The 22,703-nt window shown below is 39.3% G+C and overlaps 2 protein-coding genes across 5 annotated transcripts in view; one reads left to right on the top strand and one right to left on the bottom strand.

The window, feature by feature from the left end:
* Positions 1 to 17,322, top strand: part of B3GAT2 (beta-1,3-glucuronyltransferase 2) — a gene marked incomplete at both ends in the record, with an annotated part of 72,085 nt that extends 54,763 nt beyond the window's left edge. Inside the window, 2 exons of the mRNA XM_080807186.1 lie at positions 17,002 to 17,150; positions 17,236 to 17,322. Coding sequence (XP_080663312.1) covers positions 17,002 to 17,150; positions 17,236 to 17,322 — 236 coding nt within the window. The remainder of the gene's footprint in view (positions 1 to 17,001; positions 17,151 to 17,235) is intronic.
* Positions 17,323 to 17,629: 307 nt separating this feature from the next.
* Positions 17,630 to 22,703, bottom strand: part of SMAP1 (small ArfGAP 1) — a 155,087-nt gene continuing 150,013 nt past the window's right edge. For 3 of the 4 annotated variants that reach the window (XM_080807182.1, XM_080807183.1, XM_080807185.1), the window contains 3 exons: positions 21,929 to 22,100; positions 20,810 to 21,123; positions 17,728 to 18,749 (listed from right to left, as the gene is read on the bottom strand). In XM_080807182.1, the coding sequence (XP_080663308.1) occupies positions 18,615 to 18,749; positions 20,810 to 21,123; positions 21,929 to 22,100 (621 nt within the window). In that variant the 3' untranslated portion in view covers positions 17,728 to 18,614. Of the gene's footprint in view, positions 18,750 to 20,809; positions 21,124 to 21,928; positions 22,101 to 22,703 lie in introns of all 4 variants that reach the window. The other variant, XM_080807184.1, reaches the window with a different exon arrangement.

The following is a 22,703-nucleotide window of genomic DNA, read 5'->3' as shown; positions in this document are numbered from 1 at the left end:
AGAGAAAAGAGAACTGCTGCTGAGGACGGTTTGGCAAGGGCATTGTGGAAGACATAGCATGGGAGGGGTGCCTTAGGCGCAGGCCCAGGTCCGAGCGAGTTCAAGGAAGAGCAAACCTCAGGGTATATGCAGCTCTCAGGCGAGAGGCAAGCTCGGGGAAGCCTATGAGGACTGATTGACAAAATAGAAATTTGTCTTCATTTCTGTGGGTGTAGGGGGATTTGTGACATTTTTTAGTTTAGCTAGTTGAACAATGTTGTATGATATGGTGATAGTGGACATGTTAAATTTAATTTTGGTTTTATTATAATTTGTTGAATTATACTTTGAGTTGTAACTTAGGTGCAAAAGTAGATGGTGATTCAGGTAATTAGAACATTCTGTTAACCAGAATGCCAGCTGTATAAAAATAGGAAAATAGTAATAAAAATAGGAATCTTCATAATAGGAAAAAAGAAAATCCCATTGCCTGACAAGTTTCCAGGCTCTGGATTCATTGTGGGTGTTCTGTCCTTATGGAGGGTTGTGGAGTTTGGGCTCTCAGCCAATCACAGTTACACAGGGCCTTCTTTCTCTAGATATTTGTTGAGAAGGAATTTTGTCTGGATTAATTTCCTTGGCCAAACCCTTTCTTGGTAGATAACATAGTAGTAAACATCAGCCTGGGTTCAGATCAACAAAGCCAAATGAACATAGCCAGAATTGGCAATATTTTACTTTGCCTCGTGAATATAATTACTATAAGAAAGAGAGGTATGGGAGCTGGGTGGCTCCAGTCGGTGGAGCGTCCCAATCTAGGTTTTGACTTGGGTCATGATCTCAGAGTCATGGGATTGAACCCTGTGTCTGGTTGGGATTCTCTCCCCCTGCCTCTGCCCTTCCCACCACTTACACTCACTAGTGCACGCTCGCTTGCTCTCAAAAATTTTTTTTTTTTTTAAAGGGAGGTAATAACCTTGTTCTGCCACTTTGAGGCCATTTGTAAATGTATTGTTTTCCATGTGTGACTGCTTTGTGTAAGGAAGATAAAAATTAGTGTTCTCAGTAGAGTGACGGTGTGTCATACAGTTCAGTGCAGGGTCTGGGGACCAACATGGGACCTTGTCCTTAGGTTGGTGCGGCGTGACTGTCACTGGAGTGGAGTGTGGGCTCCCTGGGATGGAAGGAGAGCTGGGGGGCATGATGATTCCATCCTGAGACTTTAGATGCCACAGGGATGGTGACGGAGTGTTGGGGGGAAGGGCGGCCTGTTGCCCATTTGTTAGATAGCAAATCCAGAATGAGGTACATTCTAGAGACCAGCAGATATTCAGTGGCCTCGCCGACGTGTTCTGTTCTGTCCACAGGGACCGCATCTGTGCGCGGTTACGGTGGGCATGTGGGGTGAGGAGCGCCTGCATGTCTGTGTGCCCGTCCCCAAGGGACTTTGTCCAGGGCAGCTGAGGGCGGGGCGGCTGTGTTCAAGTGGGGCTTGGTGGAAGTGGAGGGGTATCCTTCAGAATTTCGGCAAATAAAACATTCAGGACTCAGAATTTTGAAAATGAGAAGTTATCGCTTCTCTCTGGGAAGCCCAGCTGACTTCATGATTATCGCTCGCTGAGCATCAGGCTCGTATCCCAGGCGTCAGGCAGTCTTTGGTGCTCTGGGTGCTTTCTTGTTCCATCTTCACTCAGTCCGGCAAGGGAGGTGCTAGTATTCTCCTCCTCCTTTAAATACGAGGAAATGGAGGCGTGGACAGGCGAAGTCGCTTGTCCAGAGTTGCACGGTGACCCGGCTCCTGTTAGCATGTCTCCAGAGATGGCACTCCCACTGCCCGCCAAGTGACCAAGTTCTTGATCAGTGAGCCTCCGTGCTCTTCATGTGCAGAATGGGGGAAATGGAATTCCTCACAGAATACGACATCAAGTGCAGGGCACTTGGAACAGCTCTGCTGAATGATGGGTCTCTTCACCAAGAAGCAAGATCAGACTGTGTCTGAGTTCCCCTGTCCCCTGGGTTCAGACGGCTCATAGGCCTGTCCGGGGGAATTGGCCCAGTGCTGTGTGTGGCTGATGACCATGGGGACCGGAGCGCTGATGAAGATGGACTGTGGGGGAGGGGCATCGCTGCCACCCACGCTCCACTGGGGCACAGCAGGCCGTGCTTGCCGAGTTTCCCCACCTAGAGATTAGGTGTCCAACCACCTGCCTTCTGGGGTGTGGTGAGGTTGAAAGGAGAACAGATTCTGCAGAAGTTTCTGCTGCTCTGTCAGTGTTTGAATTCTCACCACACAGAGCCGCTTCAGATCATTCCTGACGGTAACACCTAGGAGCATGTGAACTCGTTGCTTTGGGCTCATGATGGACTTTGTCTCTCTCCTGGCTGGTGGACCTGTGCTCATCATCATCCAGGGACCGAACTCTGCGTGCAGGATGGCATGTGGAGATAAACAGCATCCCTGGCTTTAGATTAAGTACTCCAAAAAGAGACTGATCAATAAGAGAAAACCAAAACAAAAGATCACTAGAAAGTTGAGAAGTAGATTTATGTTCATTTTCATGATTTCCCGGATGGCAAATCATTTCATAATTATGGATGGCACGTGGAGGAAGGATTTCAAAGAATGATTCTCACACTTTCTAATCGGGTCACAAGAGGGGAGAAACATCCTTTGTCACCACCTTGACTTTCCTAAGAGCTTGTGGGAGAGCGTCTGGAGATAGAGTTTTCATTTGGAGTCTATCGAAGAGGCAGACAGTGTGTTAGTGTAAATGAGAATTAAGGGTCATTGCCGTGCATGGTTGACCTGGGGGCTGGCGAGGTCAAGTCTCTGCACTGGCTTCAGAAGATGAACTTAGCAGGCGCTCTTCCTGAGCCCCCTGAGCAGCTGTATCACCCAACCCCAGACGCTGTACACTTGAGTCCACCTCATTTCAAATCACTTCACCTTGACCCACCACCAGGGTCAGCCAAGCACTGCCCCTTGCTCCTGGGCCCAGGGTAATCCAGATTGACACACGCTGCCTTCCAGAAAAGAGAATGTCACTTTATCTTCCCAGGTTTGCCTCACTAATTTCTAGTCCCTTTTCAAGGCTCATAAAGAGATAGCTTTTTCCGGAAAATTTTTCCTGATTTTTCCATCCACATAGAAACTGCTCCCACATGTTCCCCTCATGCACTTGTCGTTGGGGTAGTACTCACATGGGTGTCCTGCCTGCCCCAGGCTTCCTCTGCTCATGGAGCCGGGGAGCTCCACTGGGAGAGGCGTCATCTCTTCTACCTGCCTGGGCATGGCCGCTTAAAGTAGTAGCTTGAACAAATGTTTGCTGAATTCTTGAATTCTAACTTGTCTTTATTTCTGGTTTAAGGGTTATCAAAATTCAAAGTTTTACAGCTTCTTATTCCTTCTGAGCCCTAATTGCCGTTCTTTCTTTTTTTAGAAAATATTTTTATTTATTCATTTGAGAGGGAGAGGGGGCAAGGCACAGAGAGAGGAAAAAGCAGACTTCCCACTGAGCTGGCACGATTCGATCCCAAGACCCTGGGATCGTGACCTGAGCCGAAGTCAGACGCTTAACCGACTGAGCCACCCGGGCACCCATGCCATTATTTCTAAATGGTGAGATTTTTTGAACGTTGAGTTCTACTCCAGAGAGCTCTCTAAGGAGTGTCTAAGTTGGTGGGTCTCAACCTGGCTACACATCAGAATTTGAGAGAACATCCATATGTGGGCTTCTTCACTGATAGTTAAACCATAATCCTTGGGTGTGTGTGGGGGGGTGTCCGTAATTTCCTTTTTTTTTTTTTTTTTTTAAAGTCTGAAGTGGTGATAAAGTGCAGCTAGAAATAAGAACGGCTCGTGTAGGTGGTCAGAAGCTACTCTTCCGTTTCTTTCGGGGGCTTGTAGGTGTGGCCTCTTGCCCTGCCACCCACTGAGTCTCATCTGGAGGTGGGAGGTAGGGTAGCCCCTGCTGAAAAAGTTTGAGAATGTTCAGTAAAATTAATTTCCATAGAAAACACTTCCATGGGTCAAGCAAGAAGAGAATTTGAGCATAGGAGAGGAGTTTTTAAAATTACAACAACTGAAAAGCACCACCAGCAATCTAAAAGACAGTTTTCACCAGAAAGGCAAGTTTAATCTTTTTAAATTATGGTATAATATACTTGACGTAGAATTTACCATTTTAACTATTTTTAAGTAGAAGATAGTATTAGGTACATTCACACTGTCATGCAGTGATCTCTACTCTCCATCTCCATAAATTCTTCATCATCACAAACTGGTACTTTGTACCCATGAAACACTAACTAGTGCCCCACCCCCACCCCCACCCCAGTCCTGGTAAGAACCACTTTCTATCTCTATGAATTGGACTGTTTCAGGTGCCACATGTAAGTGGAGTTATGCACTATTTGTCCTTTTTAGTTCACTTAGCGTGATGTCTTTAAGGTTTGCCCGTGTTGTAGCTTGTGTCAGAATTTCAGGCCTTTTTTAAGCTGAATAATATTTCATTGTATATACAGACCACATTTTGTTTACCCATTTACCCATTGGTGGACATTTGGGTTTCCATCTTTTGGCTATTGTGGATAATGCTGTGAACATGTGTGTACAAGTAACTGTAAGGCACTGCTCTGAGTGCTTTTGAGTGTACACCTAGAAGTAGAATTGCTGGACCATATGGTATTGTATGTTTGATTTTTGTTTGTTTGTTTGTTTTTGAGGAACTGCTATACTTTTTTCCTCCGTGGCTGCATCATTTTACATTCCCATCAGTAATTCACAGGAGTTCCAATTTCTCCATATTCTTGCTACATCGTTATTTTCTGTTATTTGAAAAATTATTTTACTTCTATGTGCTGGGGTCTGAGGAATAGGAATACAGATACCTTCTTCTCCGGTTCTGCTGTATTTTCTGGGTTGGAATAGGGTGGCTTAGGGGCACATTCAGTAGTATTCATGGATAAGGTAAAGCAGAAAATCTCATAGGCAAAATAAATCATGAGACAGTGATTCTTCATCAGACACTGTCAACCTTGTTGACTGAGCCATTCTCAACACAGACAACACTTCATGTCCCATCAGAGTCCTTTTGGCTTTTGAGCCAAGAGACCACTTCCCCTTCTGAACTTCAGTCTTAGGTGTGTCTTAGTTCTCTGCCACCAACCTACCAAAAAAAAGCCATCATGGGTATTTTTAGTATCAGTTAATTAAGGCTTCTTAATTTATCTTTGATTCTTTCCATCCTGATTCAGCATCCTGACAGTTTCCTTAGAAGACTTAGGTTTCTGTGATGGTTTGTTTTCAGAGTAAAGATTCAAATGAATTGTTTATAGATTAAATAAAGAATAGGTCTTAGAAATGAAAAGTGTTTTATTTTTTCCACAAAGAACAATGACTGCTAAATGGCCTTTTAGGAGTTTTAAAAACTGGACCAAAAAAAAAAAAAAATAAGGCTTATCCTGAAGCAATTATAAAGTTTCAGTCTGTATTATGGGGCAGATTAACAGATCCATTTAACAGCCAGGTCATGCTTTTTCATTCCTTTTCTGCACTAGAAGAAAATCGTTTGAAGGTATAATTGGAAATAAATGTGGAAGACCAGAGTTCTGCCTGTCCCCTAGGAGCACACATGGCACACGAGTATTTAGGGTCAGGGCCATGAACATCTGTAGTTGAACATTTACGTGAAGTAGTGGCAATTTAGACATGATAGTCACTAAGTAAAGGACACATTCCTTTTATACAGCCCCCTTTAATTCTTTCTATATCTGATTTAAGCATAGTGAAAATGATTCCTGAAACAGTACTATCAACACATCTGTTTTTCAGGTGGATAGTTCACAGGTGCCAAGACTGGAAGGTACAAGATTATGGAAAGACAGTACTTAAGTAGCAGATTTCCATCTTCTAAATTGAGATATAATTGACATATAACATGCTAGTTTTAGGTATACATTTGTCTATATTGCAAAATGATCACCACAGTAAGTCTAGTTAATATCCATCACCATGTAGACTTAAAATGTTTTTGTTGTGATGAGGACTAAGTTCTGCTCTCTTTAACTTCCAAACATACAATATAGTATTAACTATAGTCACCATGCTATAATTCCATCCCCAGGAATTATTTATTTTGTAACTGAGGCTTGGTACCTTCAGATCACCCTCTATCTGCCTACTTCTGGCAACCATTAGTCTGTTCCCTGGATCTGTGAGTCTGTTTTTCTTTTTTAGATTTTACATATAAGTGAGATAATTTGGCATTTGTCTTTCTATGACTTATTTCATTTAGCCTAATGTACTCAAGGTTGACCCACGTTGTTGCAAAAGGCAAGATTTCCTGTTTATGGCTGAGTAATATCCCAGTGGGTATATATATATATCTTCTTATCCATTCATCCACCAGTGGACATTTAGGTTGCTTCCATGCATTGGCCATTGTAAATAATATCACAGCGAACATGGGGCAGAGGGCTGTGTGTGCATAGATCTTTTTGAGTTTTTAATTTTCTTTTATAAATACCCATAAGTGGTATTGCTGTATCATATGGTATTTTTAATTTTGGGGGGAACCTCCATACTGTTTTTCTTAGTGGCTGCATTAATTTGCATTCCTACCCACAGTGTGCATGGGTCCCCTTTTCTCCACGTCCTTGCCAACACTTATTTCTTGTCTCTTTGACTCTAGCCATTCTAACATGTGTGAGGTGATATCTCATTGTGGTTTTGATTTCCATTTCCCTGATGGTGAGTGATGTTGAGCATCTTTTCATGTCTCTGTTGGCCTTGTGTATGCCTTCTTTGGAAAAATGTGTATTCAGGTCCTCTGCTCATCTTTAAAATCAGATTGTTCTGTTTTTTTTTGAGTTATAGGAGTTCTTTATATATTTTGGATGTTAACCCCCTTAGCAATATGATTTGCCAATATTTTCTCCCATTCTCTTTTTATTTTGCTGATGGTTTCCTCTACTGGGCTGAAGCTTTTTTTATTTTGATGTGGTTGCATTTATTTGTTTTTGCTCTTTCTGCCTTTTCTTTTGGTATTAGATCCAAAAAATCATCACCAAGATTGCCATCAAGGAGCTTACAATGTATGTTTTTGTGTAGGAGTTTTATGGATTCCAGTTTTAATATTCAAGTCTTTAATCTGTTTGGAGTTAATCTTTGTGTATGGTGTAAGATAGTGGTTGAGTTTCATTCTTTTCATGTAGTTGTCCAGTTTCCCCAAGACCATTTATTGGAGAGTCTGCTATCCTTGTTGTATAGTCTTGGCTCCTTTGTCATAAGTTAATTGATGATATATGCATGGGTTTTTTTATGGGCTCTTCTGTTTCATTTATCTCTGTATCTATTTCATGCAAATACCGTACTGCTTTGATTATTATAGGTTTGAAATCTTCCTTATATTTTATTCTTTCTGAGGCAATTGTAGGTGGGAATGTTTTCTTAATTTCTCTTTGTGATATTCACTACTAGTGCATAGAAGTGCAATAAATTTTTGTGTATCAATTTTGCAAATACCATCAACCAAGAATGCTATATCTAGCATAAGTATCCTTCAAAAATGAAGGAGAAATTAAGATATTCCTGATAAACAAATGCTAGAAAAATTTATGACTAGCAAATATGTCCTGTAAGAAGTACTGAAGGAGTCTTTCAGGCTGAAATGGTAGGATACCAAACAGTAACTCTGATCCACACAAATATGAGTACCAATAAAAGTAAAGTATGGATTAATTTTTAAGAGAGTGCAAATGTAATTTTTACCTCTCTTTTTTCCCCCACTTTCTGATTTAAAAGACAACTGCATAAATAATAAATAGAGATCAGGGTTGAGAGATACAAAATATAGACATAATTTTGTGATAGTAGCACAAAGTGGGGAGGAATAATGGAGCCTACTATTTTTTTTAAAGATTTCATTTATTTATTTGAGAGAGAGAGAGAGAACATGAGAAGGGAGAAGGTCAGAGAGAGAAGCAGTCTTCCCATGGAGCTGGGAGCCCGATGCAGGACTTGATCCCAGGACTCTGGAATCATGACCTGAGCCAAAGGCAGTCGCTTAACCAACTGAGCCACCCAGGCACCCTTGGAGACTACTATGTTAAGAGCAAAGTTTTTGTGTACTCTTGAAATTGATATTGATTTAAGCTCGACTGTTAGAAGTTAAGATGCTAATTACAATCTTCAGGGCAACTGCTAAATAAGTCACTCAAAAAATATTATACAAGAAAGGGTAAGTGACGAAATGACACACTAATAAATATCTTTTTAATGCAAAATAAGATGGTAGGGGAGGAATAGAGGAATTAAAAGATATTAGACGTATAGGAAACAAATAGCAAACTGACAGATGTAAATTTTAATTTACCAGTAATTCCATTAAATATAAATAGATCAATTCAGTCAAAAGACATATGGGCACAATGGATTTAAAAAAAACAAACAAACAAACAACAAATCAAAAAGCACCATGATGGAAGTATAATGCTCTTTATGGAAAACATTTTGTATCAAAATAGGTTGAAAGCAAAAGAATGTAAAAAGACTTGCCATGCAAACAGGAACCAAAAAAAGAGCTGGAGTGACTATATGAATACCAGACAAAATAGACTTTCAGAATTGCTACCAGAGACAAAAAGTTATTTTATAATGATAAAAGTGTCAGTCCCTTATGAAGATAAAACAGTTGAAAATATATATGCTTCTTCCAATAGAGCCCTAAGATATAGAAAGCAGAAATGACCACACTGAAGGGAAAATACAATTCAACAATAACAGTTGCAAACATCAATATTCCATTTTAAATAATAGAACAATTAGAAGACAAACTAAGAAGCCTTGAAAAGTACTATAAATCAAGGAGACCTGTGACATCTAGAGAATACTCCACTCAACAAGAGAATATGCATTCTTTTCAAATGCACAATTGAACATTCTCTAGGATGGACTATAAAGTAATTTTTATGTTGGGCCATAAAACAAGTCTTAATAAATTTAAAATAGTTGAAAGCATACAAAGTGTGTTCTTGGGCCATGCTGGAATGAAATGAGAAATCACTTCCAAAAAGGAGTTTGAAATTTAAAAGCATATGGAAATTAAACAGCATACTCATAACCACTTGGTCAGAGAAGATATCACAAGGGAAATTGGAAAATATTTTTAGATGAATGAAAATGGAAAGACAACATACTAAAACTTAGGGAATGCAGCTAAAGCAGTACTTAGAGGAAAATTTACACCTACAAATGCTTCTATTAAAAAGAAAGATCTGAAACCAATAACCTAATCTTTTACCATAGAGACTAGAAGAAGAAGAGCAAACTAAACCCAAAATAACAAGTGGAAGAAAATAAAGATTAGGTTAAAATAAATGAAATAGGGAGTAGAAAAGCAATAGAGGAAATCAGCAAAACCAAAAGTTTGTTCTTAAAAACATCAAGAAAATTGACAAACTTTAGTTAAACTGCCCAGGGAGAAGGAGGCAAGCCTCAAATTACTAAAATCAGAAATGAAAACAGGAGCATTACTACCATTTAAAAAAGACTGTAAGAGAAAAGCATGAAAAATTTTATGCCAACAAATTAGATAATGTAGATGACATGGAGAAATTAATGGAAAGACTATTAAAAGTGACTCAAGGGGCACCTGGTTGGCTCAGTTGGTAGAAACATGCAACTCTTAATCTCAGGGCTGTGAGTTCAAGCTCCATATTGGATGTAGGTGTAGAGGATTACTTAAGAAAACAAAACTGACTCAAAAGGAAATAGAAGATCTGAATAGACCTATAAAAAATAGATTGCATTAATAATCAACAAAACTTCTATAGAGAAAAGAAAAGCCCAGTTCCAGATGGTTTTGCTAGTGAATTCCAACAAACATTTAAAGAAGAGTTAAAACCAATCCTTCACAACATTTCCAAAAAATGGTAAGGAGAGAACATGTTTGAAGTGATTGTATTAGGCCATTGTTATCCTCATACCAAAACTGGTATAAGAAAAAAAAAAAAAACAACCCATAGACCAATATCCTTCATGAATATAGATGCAAAAATTCTAAACAAAATACTAGTGGAGTTAATCCAGCAACATACAATAAAAAGGATTATATATCATGAGTAGGTGGGATTTAACCCTGTAGTATAAGGTTGGTTCATATACAAAAGTCAGTAAATATAATACACTGTATCAGTAGAACAAACAAGCGCCACCTAATCAAATCAATAGATGCAGGAAAAGTATGTGACAGAATTCAACATTTTTTCATGATAAAAACACTAGATTGATAAATGGGGAATGGAAAAGAATGTCTTTTATCTGATACAGGGCATCTATGAAAAAAAAATACTTAATAGCTGAAGATGAAAGCTTTTCCCCTAAGATCATGACAAGGATAATCCCTCTTCACAGTTGTGTTCACTGTTGTAGTGTAGGTTGTTGCCAGGGTAATTAGTTGAGAAAAAGGAACAAAAGATATCCAGGTTATAAAGGAAAATATCTTCAGTTATCAAAGCATGATTTTTTTACATAGAAAGTTCTCATGAATATATATATAACTTGTTCCACTCCATGCTGGGCATGGAGCCTACTTAAAAAAAGGAGGGGATGGGCGCCTGGGTGGCTCAGTGGGTTAAAGCCTCTGCCTTTGGCTCAGGTCATGATCTCAGGGTCCTGGGATTAAACCCCGCATCGGGCTCTCTGCTCAGCGGGGAGCCTGCTTCCCCCTCTCTCTCTGCCTGCCTCTATGCCTACTTGTGATCTCTCTCTGTCAAATAAATAAATAAAATCTTAAAAAAAAAAAAAGAGGGGAGGGGCATGCCTGGGTGGCTCAGTTGGTTCAATGTCCAACTCTTGATCTCAGGAGTATAAGTTAAAGTCCTGTATTGAAGCCTACTTAAAAAAAAAATCACAATTATTCATGCTAGTAAATAAATTCAGCAAGGTTGCCAGATACAAGATCAACACAAGAAATCAATTGTGTAGATGGTGCAACCACTCTGGAAAACAGTGTGGAGGTTCCTCAAAAAACTGAAAATAGAGCTACCCTATGACCCAGCAATTGCACTCCTGGGTATATATCCTAAAGATACAAACGTGGTGCTCCGAAGGGGCACGTGCACCCGAATGTTTATAGCAGCAATGGACATTATATAGCAGCAATAGCCAAACTGTGGAAAGAGCCTAGATGTCCATCAACAGATGAATGGATAAAGAAGATGTGGTATATATACACAATAGAAGACTATGCAGCCATCAAAAGACATGAAATCTTGCCATTTGCGATGACATGGATGGAACTAGAGGGTATCATGCTTAGCAAAATAAGTCAGTCGGAGAAAGACAACTATCATATGATTTCTTTGATATGAGGAAGTGGAGATGCAATGCGGGGGGGGGGCTTGGGAGGAGGTAGGAAAAGAAAAAATGAAAAGATGGGATTGGGAGGGAGACAAACCTCCCAATTGTTTTTGACAATCTCAAAAAACAGACTGAGGGTTGCTGGGGGGAGGGGGGACGGGAGAGGGTGATGGGGAAATGGACATTGGGGAGGGTATGTGCTATGATGAGTGCTGTGAAATGTGTAAACCTGGCGATTCACAGACCTGTACCCCTGGGGATAAAAATACATTATATGTTTATTAAAATAAAAAAAAAAGAAATCAATTGCGTTTCTATACATTGGCAATGAGCAGTCTGAAAAATGAAACTAAGACAATTTTATTTACAACAGTGTCAGTAACAATGAAATACTTAGTAATAAATTTAGCAAAATAAGTATCAGACTTGTATAGTAGAAACTATAAAATGTTATTCAGAGAAATTAAAGAACTAAATAAATAGGCATCTTCTGTTCCTGGATTAGGAAACATTGTTATGGGTTAGAAGATCTATTACTCAAATGGCAATATTCCCCAAATTAATCTATAGATTCAGGGTAATTCCTATCAAGATTCTGGCTGCCCTTTTTGCAGAAATTGTCAGAGTTACCTTAAAATTCATATGGGAGGGGCACCTGGGTGGCTCAGTGGGTTAAAGCCTCTGCCTTCAGCTCAGGTCATGATCTCAGGGTCCTGGGATCGAGCCCCGCATCGGGCTCTCTGCTTGGCAGGGAGCCTGCTTCCTCCTCTCTCTCTGCTGCCTCTCTGCCTACTTGTGATCTCTGTCTGTCAAATAAATAAAATCTTTAAAAAAAATTCATATGGGAAAGGAAGGCACTCAAAATAGCCAAAACAATTTTGAAAAAGAACAAAGTTGGAAGACTTAAACTTCCTGATCTGAAAACTTAGTACATAAAGCTACAGTAATAGTATGGCACTGGCATAAAGATAAGCATATGAATGAAAAAATGGAAATGACAGAGCACAAATAAACTCTTATGGTCACTTGATTTTTGCCAGGGGTGCCAAGACCATTCAATAGAGAAAGAAGAGTTTTAAAAGGTGCCCAGAGTTATGAATATAATAAAAGCCACTTAATCCCATCCTTTGAAAAGTCAAATTTCAGTATCTATGAATTATATCTCAATAAAGGGGTGGGTAGATAAGGAAGATTCATACACACACACACACACACACACACACACACACACACTCACTCTCTCTTTCTCTCTGAAAGACCAGATGTGCTCTGCTAGGAAGAGCTATGAGAGTGGATCACCTCAGAAAGAATTACAGAAGAGAGAAGTGCCACACACACATCTTTCTTTCTAAGACAATTCCCTGAGACAATTTGTGTGTGTATATATATATATTTTTAAGATTTTATTTATTTGAGAAGGGAGAGAGCAAGTGAGCTTGTGCTCAGGAGAGGGGTAGGGACGGAGGGAGAAACAGACTCCCCACCAAGCAGGGAGCCTACTGCAGGGCTCAGTCCCAGGACCCTGAAATCATGATGTGAGCCAAAGGCAGACAGTTGACCAACTGAGCCACTCAGGTGCCCCTACATGTATATGTTTTAATTTGGAAATTGTTATCTTTTTTTTTTTTTTTTTCAAGTGAGTAGAGACTGACTTTTGAAATTACCTGATACCTATTGCCAGTAGTAGAAGTGTGTCAGGAGCCCAGCATTCTAATACCATTATCCAGAGTGGCTGTCAGGACAAAAATATCATTAGTATCTTTCTTGTGACCAGACTAGTATTGTTGCCAAAATCTATCCTTTGGGAATTAGGAATAGTTTTGGCTTTTAACAGCCTTGCTTGAGATTAGATTATGTGTAGTTAGAAAAGAGAATATTCTTGTGGGACAAGTATATAGAGGTGAGACTGATACACAATAGAAGGTACTGGTAAGCACTACTGATGCTTTTAACTAGGGCTGGAAGGAGGAAGAGATTTGCTGGACTTGCTTTTTCCTGGACTTGGTTTTTGTTTTTTCCTTATTGCAATGACTAGGACCTCCAGTACACTGTTGAATAAAAATTGAGAGCAGACAACCTTGCCTCATTCCAGTCTTCAAGGGATTAACACTGTTTTCCACCATGAAGCATATATAATATCGGCAATAGGTATTTTGTAGATGCCCTTTATCAAGTTGAGAAAGTTCTTTTATTAGTTTGCTGAGTAGCTTTTAAAAAATCTTAACTTGATATTGGATTTTGTCAAATTCATTTTCTCCATCTATTATGATAATTTTTTTCTTTTTAAGTCTAACTTGGTGAATTATACTGATTGATTTTGAAAAGTCAAACCAATATTGCAGTCTTGGAATAAACCTCAGTCATGATGGAATGCCATGAATCCAACCAATTGAATCCAGCAAGATTTGGAGCTCACAACCTGAGCCAGAACCAAGAGTCAGATGCTCAACGGACAGAGCCACCCAGGCACCCCTTCAGTACTGTTTTAGATGCATCCCACATTCTTGTTTTTGTTTTCATTCAGTTAACCACTTTTTCATTTCTCTTTTGATTTCTCCTTATATCCTAACTTATTTAGAATTACATTGTTTGGTATCCAAATATTTGGAGATTTTCCAGATATTGTCGTATCATTGATTTCTATTTGAATTCCATTGTGGTCAGAGAAATACTTTGTATGATTTGAGTTCTTTTAAATTTATTGAGATTTAATTTATGACCCAGACTATGGCCTGTTTTGACAATGTTCCATCTGTACTTGAGAATATTGTGTATTCTGTTTTGTTAGATGGAGTGCCCTAAATGTCAGGTCAAGTTGGTTAAATCTTATATATCCTTATTGATCAAATTCGTAAGTTTTCTGTTATTTCTTGAATTTTTATTTTCTATCCCCTTTCCACCTTTCATTCGGTTTCTGTGACTTGTGTGTCACAGAAAAGGTCACTACCTTTTGGTAGTTTCAGTTGTTATGTCTTCAAGTTTACTAGTCTTTCATTCTGCAATGTCTTATCAGCTGATAATACCAGCCAGTGTATTTTTTACAACAGTGGGATACTTTTGGGTCTTTTTTCTATCTTCTGTATCTCCTTAGCATGCTCAATCTTTCTTCTACCTTTTTGAACATATGAGGTTTATTTATGTTTTAATATCTTTGTTCTGTATTATTTCTGTTGACTAATTCTGTTGATTTCTGTTGACTGTTTTCATTATGGGGTTGTATTTTCCAGTTTATTTGTGCATATGCTAATTTTTGTAGCTGAGGTATTTTGAATTTTATGTTGCTAGGTATTAGAAAATATATGTATGTTAGGTTATGTTTATACAGAGTATGTGTAACATGAATTTATTACATACATCCATATATTTATATGCACACACATGCATACATATACACACACAGGTATACACACATACGTAAGAGACAGTTATCTCCACCCTATCTCTACTTCATCTGAAGTCAGGAAGTCCTGTGCTAAGATTGGATAACCAGTTTTAATTTGCATTTTATTTTTTATACATCCATAGGACAGAGAATCCTACTCCCATGATTTTTGTAAGGCTCCTAGTATCTCAAAAACTACTGCCAATATCCTTAAAGCTAAATTAATTTCACTAGTAAAAAGGGTACATATAATACTTGAGGCATAAATACTTGGAAATTAAGAAAAGCCAAAATATCCATCTTGGGTTGGAAGCAGTGGTTTAAGGAGCTACAAAGTCTTTGTGCTGCTTTTAGAAGGTGAACTCTCTAATTCCCTCAGTTTCATAGCAGGTCAGATGATTCCCTGAAAGGCAACCCAGAGTTTGAGCCTAGTGTGTGGTTCCTACATGCTGGCTGTGACCTGCTTCCTTTGAAAGGCTCATTGAGCAGGGGCACAGCAAAGGGGGTAGGAGACTGAAGAGCATCTGAATTGCCCACCTCCCCCTTGTGTGTTAGAAAACAGAAAACCACTTTGTTACTGTGGTGAGCCACCCACTACCATCTCTTTCCAGGGTGCTGGCCTGCCAGGTGCACCCTTTCCTCCAGTGAGGCCAGGAAAGGGCCAGCCATCAGCTTTGCTTGTGGAAGTTGTACACTGTGCTATGTAAGCTTGCTTATAAGAAACAGAAGGTTGTTCCTGAACCAAGAAAAGCAAGAAAATATACATTCAGTGGTCACCATGATGAATGTGTTAAAGACAAGGGAAAATGAAGAGAATCAAAGTGGGTTCATAGCATTTTCTGACAGACTTCTCTACATTTTTGGATTTTGTTTTTTAGTAAGAATGGGGAAATAGTACCTTGAAGCCATGTGAAAAATATACCTGAATCTTGAGTGATTAAGGGCAGTCCTCATCTATAGAAAAAGAAGCAAGGCATCATAGGACACTAAAGTCAAAGTTCACCTATTAGAAAAGTCACTTTTTATGTGTGAATTTGAACCTTTGGCTTTTTGCTGAAGAGGTCTGTGGCTGTTTTAGCTGTCTGAGGAAGGCTTCAGACTTGTTAGCCCAGGGGTGCGAGATGCATGCAGGTGGCCTGATTCTGCCACCACTTTCACAGGCCCTTTTCCTATCATCAACCGTTGTCCAGCCGTAAGCCACCGGCCCTTCATGATATTTATAATGGTGTTTTTATTTATATACTGTGTTGAACACTGCTTTGCGGTTAGTGGGGTCTTTCCATTCGCTAATTTTACAGTGAGCTGAAAAGGTGTCACACCTCTTGCAGATGAGGAAATGGGGAAGTTTCAGGATCAAGAAAGTTTAAGTGACTTGACCAATGTCCCAAGTACAAGGATCCAGGCAAAAACAAAAGGCTTCTAATTCCAGATTTAATGTTCCTTCTGCTAGAATGTGCTGCTACCCCCCAGGATTTGTGGAGGATACTGGGCGGCCAGTCCTCAGGTTAAGGCTTTATTTATTATGTGTCACTCAGCATGTGATGTGTTTGTAGGTGGCTTAGCGGGAGGTATTTCTGTAGAGGAGGTAGGGCCTAGATGTGGGACTGGCCCAGTCTGGCAGGTGGAGAGGTGATGAGAATGCTGGTTGTGGTTTTCTCACAACTCCCCAATTACTGCCTGGGATCATTTGGTACTTACTTTGTTAACTATACTTTTGAAAAGAAAAAAAAAAAAAATCAACTCAGTTAATGAAGAGGACAAAATGTTGCTAAGAAGTGCTCCTGGGGATTGGTCCTCACAGCTAATTCTGGGAATTTAATAGCTACTAACAGCAGCACTGGTTCAGATAAGAGCACACATAAAAACGTTAAAGAACAGGCAGGAGACCTGGGTGGGCACACTCATACCCAGAGGATAGTTAGGGTAAGTCTGTGTGCTCTTCAACTACATGTAGTTCTTAATTCCCAGAAAGCCGAGTTTCGGGCGTGATGACCTCCATGAACAAGCAGCTGATTAGCAACAGCCTAGACTTTGTATTTTACGGTAAATGTTGTCCCTGCTCCCACCCCGCACATGCACCTTTGTTGTGGCCCTGAAGGTACTACATTGTAATGATTGGTTTTCCTTTTGAGACTGTCACACGTGTAATGCTCCAAGACCTGGCACATACTTGGCATTTAAAAAAATTTTTGATGTGTCCGAATTTTTAAAGAAAAAAGAGAAGTACACCAGTATTTTATTTTAAAGTCTTTTTTTTTTTTTTTAACTTTTCACAAAGGATTTGCTGTAAGTCTTCAAGTCATCTTGTCCAATCCAAAAGCCGTATTTAAGCGTCGTGGATCCCAGCCAGGGATGCAAGAATCTGATTTTCTAAAACAGATAACAACAGTTGAAGAACTGGAACCAAAAGCAAGTAACTGCACCAAGGTATTCATTTCACTTGTGCTGCTTGACCTTGTTGAGTGTCAGCGTTAAGAAGTGTGGCTACCCAAAAGATTTCCTTCCCCTCCAGGTTCTCGTGTGGCACACTCGGACAGAGAAGGTTAACCTAGCCAACGAGCCGAAGTACCGCCTGGACACAGTGAAAATTGAGGTATAAACTGAAGCAGCAGCTGGTGCAGTTTGCAGGCTAGTGGACGTGGGAGAGGAGCCCGGAGGTCAGGCTGCAGAACATTCAGGTATTGTTCGCTTGGCTTCAGGATGACAGCCCATGTTGGCATCTGACCGACATCTGTTTCAGCAGAGCTGGTCAGTTCACACAGCTGATGGGGTGGCAGCAAGTGTATGTTTTTGTTTTCATTTGTTCTGCATGTCTTCCCTACAACTGAACTGGTTCTTTGTACAGTACAGCTAGTGCCACTGTGGGATACCATTGTGAGTATCTTATGTACTTTTTTTTCCCATTTGGCCTTATAACTGGTAGAACTTAGCAGGTTTTAGAAACAAATAACAGGCATTTTGTCAACTAAATGTTCCCAATTCCTCACTTTGCAATGTTAAGTAAGTTCTGTACGGTTGGTGGCAGTATACACTGTAGGAAATAAAACCCACAAAAATAAAAAGGTCTATGGATTCATCTGTTTAATATAGGGATATAACATTTTGTCAATACTAGGCACCATAAGATGTAAACACAATTACTGTCATAAACCTGGATATACCTTCAAGGATTGAAAGTGGCTTTGTTTAGTTACCCTGTTTGCATATAGTGCAGAGAAAGGTCTTCGTGTTATTAGCACTATGTACATAAGAAGAGCTCCAAATTACAAGAGAGGCAGATAAAATTTGAGTTCTTTAAACATTTGTTAAACTAAGTTTTGTAGTAACATCCAGGTTTATCTTCCTTTCACTAACCACGTTCCCTGTTAAGCACATCATAACAACAGCACAGTGAAGTGAATGATGAAATAAAAGAATTTTGATACACTAGAAAACAGTGCTCAGTGATACATTTACATTCTATTTATATGATTAAATGTTCGATCATACAGTACCTTCCTACAGGATTACTGGCTAATTTGGGGGTGGGGTTTATACTGTTAGAGGTATTACTAACATGATAACTACTTCCCTTATATGCAGACATTAGAGCTATAATTTTATTGAGAGTAAAACTGATTACGCAAGTTGACTGAGCAGCTTCTCAAATAATGCGGTCTATGAAATCATGGGAAAGGAGCTAAGCTGCCCTTGACATAAAATGGTTTCTCAACCTGCTTTTCACATCAAATTTAATCAGTACAGACCAACACGGTCAGTCAGATAATTCTTAATATGAACAAATGGGGAAAAAGAAAAAAAAATATATGTACATGAATAAACAGGGGAACTAGATGCGTTTTAGCAAGGAATGTCAGGTGGTAGTTCTGGATGAAACTTGCATTGCAGTTTTCATTTCCACAGCTGTGTGCTGAGAGTCTGACCCGATGAGCTTCCAGACCATCCTGCTGTTGTGTTGGGGGGCTGGCCAAAACCCACTGTTGGGGTCGTACTACTGATACTCATGCCAGCCATTTGCTGATTCATCTGTGAAACATAAAAATCTTATTTTAAGAGGCTTACTTCACTTTTAATTCTTGTTTCTTTAGCCATAGTTAGACATTTTTAAGTTACCCTGTTGTATTAGAAGCTGCCTTTATTTGAAGTTAATTTATCAGATAATGAAGTTTAATAGCAAATGTATTTTTCATCAATGTGAAAGTTAGTCAAACCACAGGAGTAAAAGCAGACTACCAAACAATATTTCCCTAGAGAAAGCTACTTTGTTCCCTTCTTGTTCTTTATTTCCTTCCACCTTTTTTAACACTGTCCATAAAATGATCTCAATTATATTCTATTTATTCATTTTCAAGACTTCATTTTTTTTGTCCGCCAAAGATTAACCTCAAATGAAAAAAAAAAAAGTAGCAAAGCAATCTTTGAATTTGTATCTGAGTCCACTATCCTAACTTTCAACTCTACCAGCATGTCGTGCTTTAATGGTAAGGATTGAGGAAATTTTAGAAAGTAAAATATTCCAAAATTATAGGTTGTGTATGACAGCTATTATTCTGTCTTTATTAAAATGTTAAATGGTTCTATATATTTTCTAAATATTAAAAAAGGTCATAAAGCATAACTTTTCTTTAGTTCAGTTAACCATTAAATATCTAAAATTAATTTTCATTATATAAGGTGTAAGATTACCTGTATTTTTATTCCAGACTGGAATCATATATGTATAGAAGCATCCTAACCTTCTCCCTTCTAAGACTGATGATAAGTAAAGGAAAGGTAAGATTTATCACAAAGCACAGAGTAGATTCAAAATCTATGCTCAGTGTTGGAATGTACTCTTAATAAAGTTCATTTGTTATTTTGCAAAGACACTAATGTACCCCACATTGCTGATAAGGCATAAGTGTCTAGTTCCTCATACCTACTAAAGGATGCTATAACAACCTTGCACTGAAAGGGTTCTGGAAAACAGCAGCACCCCTCAGCATGCCTGGAAGTAAGGGCCAACATTAACTCCTTACGGATTCATCTGGCACCTAACCCGAGCTGGATGTGCTTCAGCACTCTGTCTACACAAAAGCTGTTACTGCCATTTGGTTCTTGAGGTTCCCAGAGGATAGAGATCAAGAGTCTGATGCATAACCAACTGAGCCATCCCCTGGTAATTCCTTTAAATAATGACTAGAGGGGCGCCTGGCTGGCTCAGTTGGTGGAGGGTAGAACTCTTGACCTCAGGGTTTTGAGTATGAACCCCACACTGGGTGTGGAGATTACTATAAATAGTGACCGTAAAAGCATTCATGTGATATACAGTGTTTTGGTAATGTTAATTATCACTATAGACTGTTCTCAGAATGCTCTCAAGGTAAACAGCTGACCAGAACAGAAACCAAGATCCCCCAAATGCTAGAGGAACATCAGATGAGAACTGTGAAGGGAAGAGTTGATGCAGCATGAACCCGAGTCTAAGGTCAGAATAATGGAGCACTAAAATAGAAACTGATTTGAAAGAAGGTATACAAAAATGTCAGCTTTTGGCTTTAAACTAACATACGAAGTGATGTCTGAGACAAATGTGGACCTGTCCCTAAGTAAAAAGGAAACCCAACATTATAAAGGTTTTTAAACAAAAGTATTTCTTATAAAGCCAAGGGCAGTAGTCAAATGACATAGAGAACAGCCTAGATCCCTCATAAAATAGTGCTTTGAGAAGAGGAGGCTGATCTAAGTGGACTATTAAAATATTCCACCAGGGAGCTGTTAAAAGCTTGATGCTAATTTCCATGGGGGGTGGTGGGGGTGGGCGTGGAACAGACAAGAAGTCTCTCAAGATGCCCAAGATAATTTCTAGTGATTACAAATAGGATGTTCGCCAGTGTTATAACCTGAAAGGAAAAAGTGCTTAACATTTCTTTACAGCATATTCTAAATACAGTCAGTGACAGCTCATTTGTCTATGTGATGTAACTTTGTAATACCTATGAACAGTTCTCATCTTATACATTACCCCTACTCAAATGGTTGTTAGATTAAATAAAACCATTTAGAAAATAAATCCAGTCTCTTTGATTTTGGAAATGACCCCTTACCTGTGAGAGGTTCCATTGGGGCTGTTGAGCTTGCGGCAGGCCAAACTTACTCTGGGGTGCACCCATCTGTCCCACCATTCCTCCTTGCGGGCCAACCACATTTGGAGGAAGTGGCATCACACTGGTTTGTGCATTTCCCATAAACCCATTGGGCATGGGCATGCCCACCATCATGCTCGCACTCTGTCCCATCACATTTCCAAGGAGGCCAGGAGCTGCAGGTGTAGGTACAGGCACGCCCATTGATGGAAAACCTTGAAATGCAGTCGGTGCTTGTGAGGTAAATGGTATATTTGTGGGTCCCATAAACACACCTACATTTTAAGAACCATGAAAAGAAAATGAGAAAACAGGACTATTGTATACAACTGCACTTACCTCTGTAATCACAGAAAAAGGATCACCATCTTTCTGAACTACCATGGCAAAAATTTTAATTCCAGTCTGCTCCTACTGCTCAAACTCATACCAATACTCTCATAGCTGGTTACTTCCAGAAGGCAGTTATAAACCTGAGCACATTTAATTAGGACAAATAAATCTTATGCAATAGTTATAAAAAATACCCAAACTATGTAGCATAAGATTATGTGCTGTTAGTGCAGATGTGTACCACTGGGCTCTCACTATCAAACACACAAGTGAGAGTTGATGGTGTCTGCCTTTAATAGAAGCAGGTGGGATGTTCTCTAACTTCAGCTCACTATTTAGAGGAAAGGGGTCTAACAGATTATGTAAACAACAAATCTTACTGTGCAGTATTTCATTTTAATTATTAAAAACTCAAAGTTTTGGAATTCTTGTGATAACCATGCTTATTGTTTACTAACAGAAAAATACTGTACACAAAGTTGTAAACTTCATGCAAATCAAGGTAATTCTTCAAAAACCATGTCCTGTAAGCTTGTGAAACAATATTAAGTGATACGTGAACAGCTTGTTAATTCTAAGTGAATAAAGTTTTGTGAATCCTGTAATATGCTTAATTCCAATGATTCATTTCAATTTTGTATTTGCACAAATTGCAACAAAAGCACTCATTACATAGAAAAATAACAATGGGTATATTTCTAGTAATGTTACTACAAGTTGTTGACAGCAGATTTTAAAATGAATTACCAGGAGTACTCTGTTGCTGAATGGTTCCTGTACCATACAAAGATAAGATGGAGTCTTTGGAGAGTTGTTTCTTTGCCACCTCTTCTGACTTTGTAGCTTGCTCAGTGAACAGATCCAGATCCCCAGATATTACTGTAGACAGAGTGGCAGCTGCAGGTATAGAAGGCGTCCCCTGAGACAAATACCAAAACAAGCTGTCAAATTCTGCACGCTAAAACACAGTTCATCTGTTACTTAAAATCTAAATGAAATTAGAAATGAATTAAAGAAGGTAATATGGTGACATTACAGGGGATCACTCATTCACAAGCCCACACAAAAACATCTAGGAGGAAGGTACAATGTTTCCTATTTTGAATCTGTTACTGTAAGAGAGGCAGGCTGAAGCTCTTTCACAATGAACTGCGTTTACTTGCTAAACTGACACTGAGTTTTTGCCCATCACATCCTGACCACAGTGGCTTAAACAACAGGTTGTAGATGGCCTTGTGAGGACCACGACTCCTGGGAGATACTGGGGCATCCCCTTTGGCAACCACTACTCCAAGGAACTGGTATCCCTTGGAATAAAGAACATTGCTACAATGACAGCAGACTCCAAGAGGATCCTGCAAAGGCTGATCTTGTCATCTTTGAAAAAAAGAAAAGGCTTTTTCAAAAGCTGCGTCAAGATATTTTTATAAACCTAACCTAGATCAGCTTTAACCACAACATTAGGATGTTTCTAGTCTATCCAGTAATGAAGCACAGCAAAACTTCAACCAACTATACTCTC

The sequence above is a fragment of the Martes martes genome, assembly GCF_963455335.1.
Source record: "Martes martes genome assembly, chromosome: 6".
NCBI classification, from domain to species: Eukaryota; Metazoa; Chordata; class Mammalia; order Carnivora; family Mustelidae; genus Martes; species Martes martes.
Note: the sequence above shows the minus strand (reverse complement) of the source record. Positions and strands in the feature narration are given on the sequence as shown.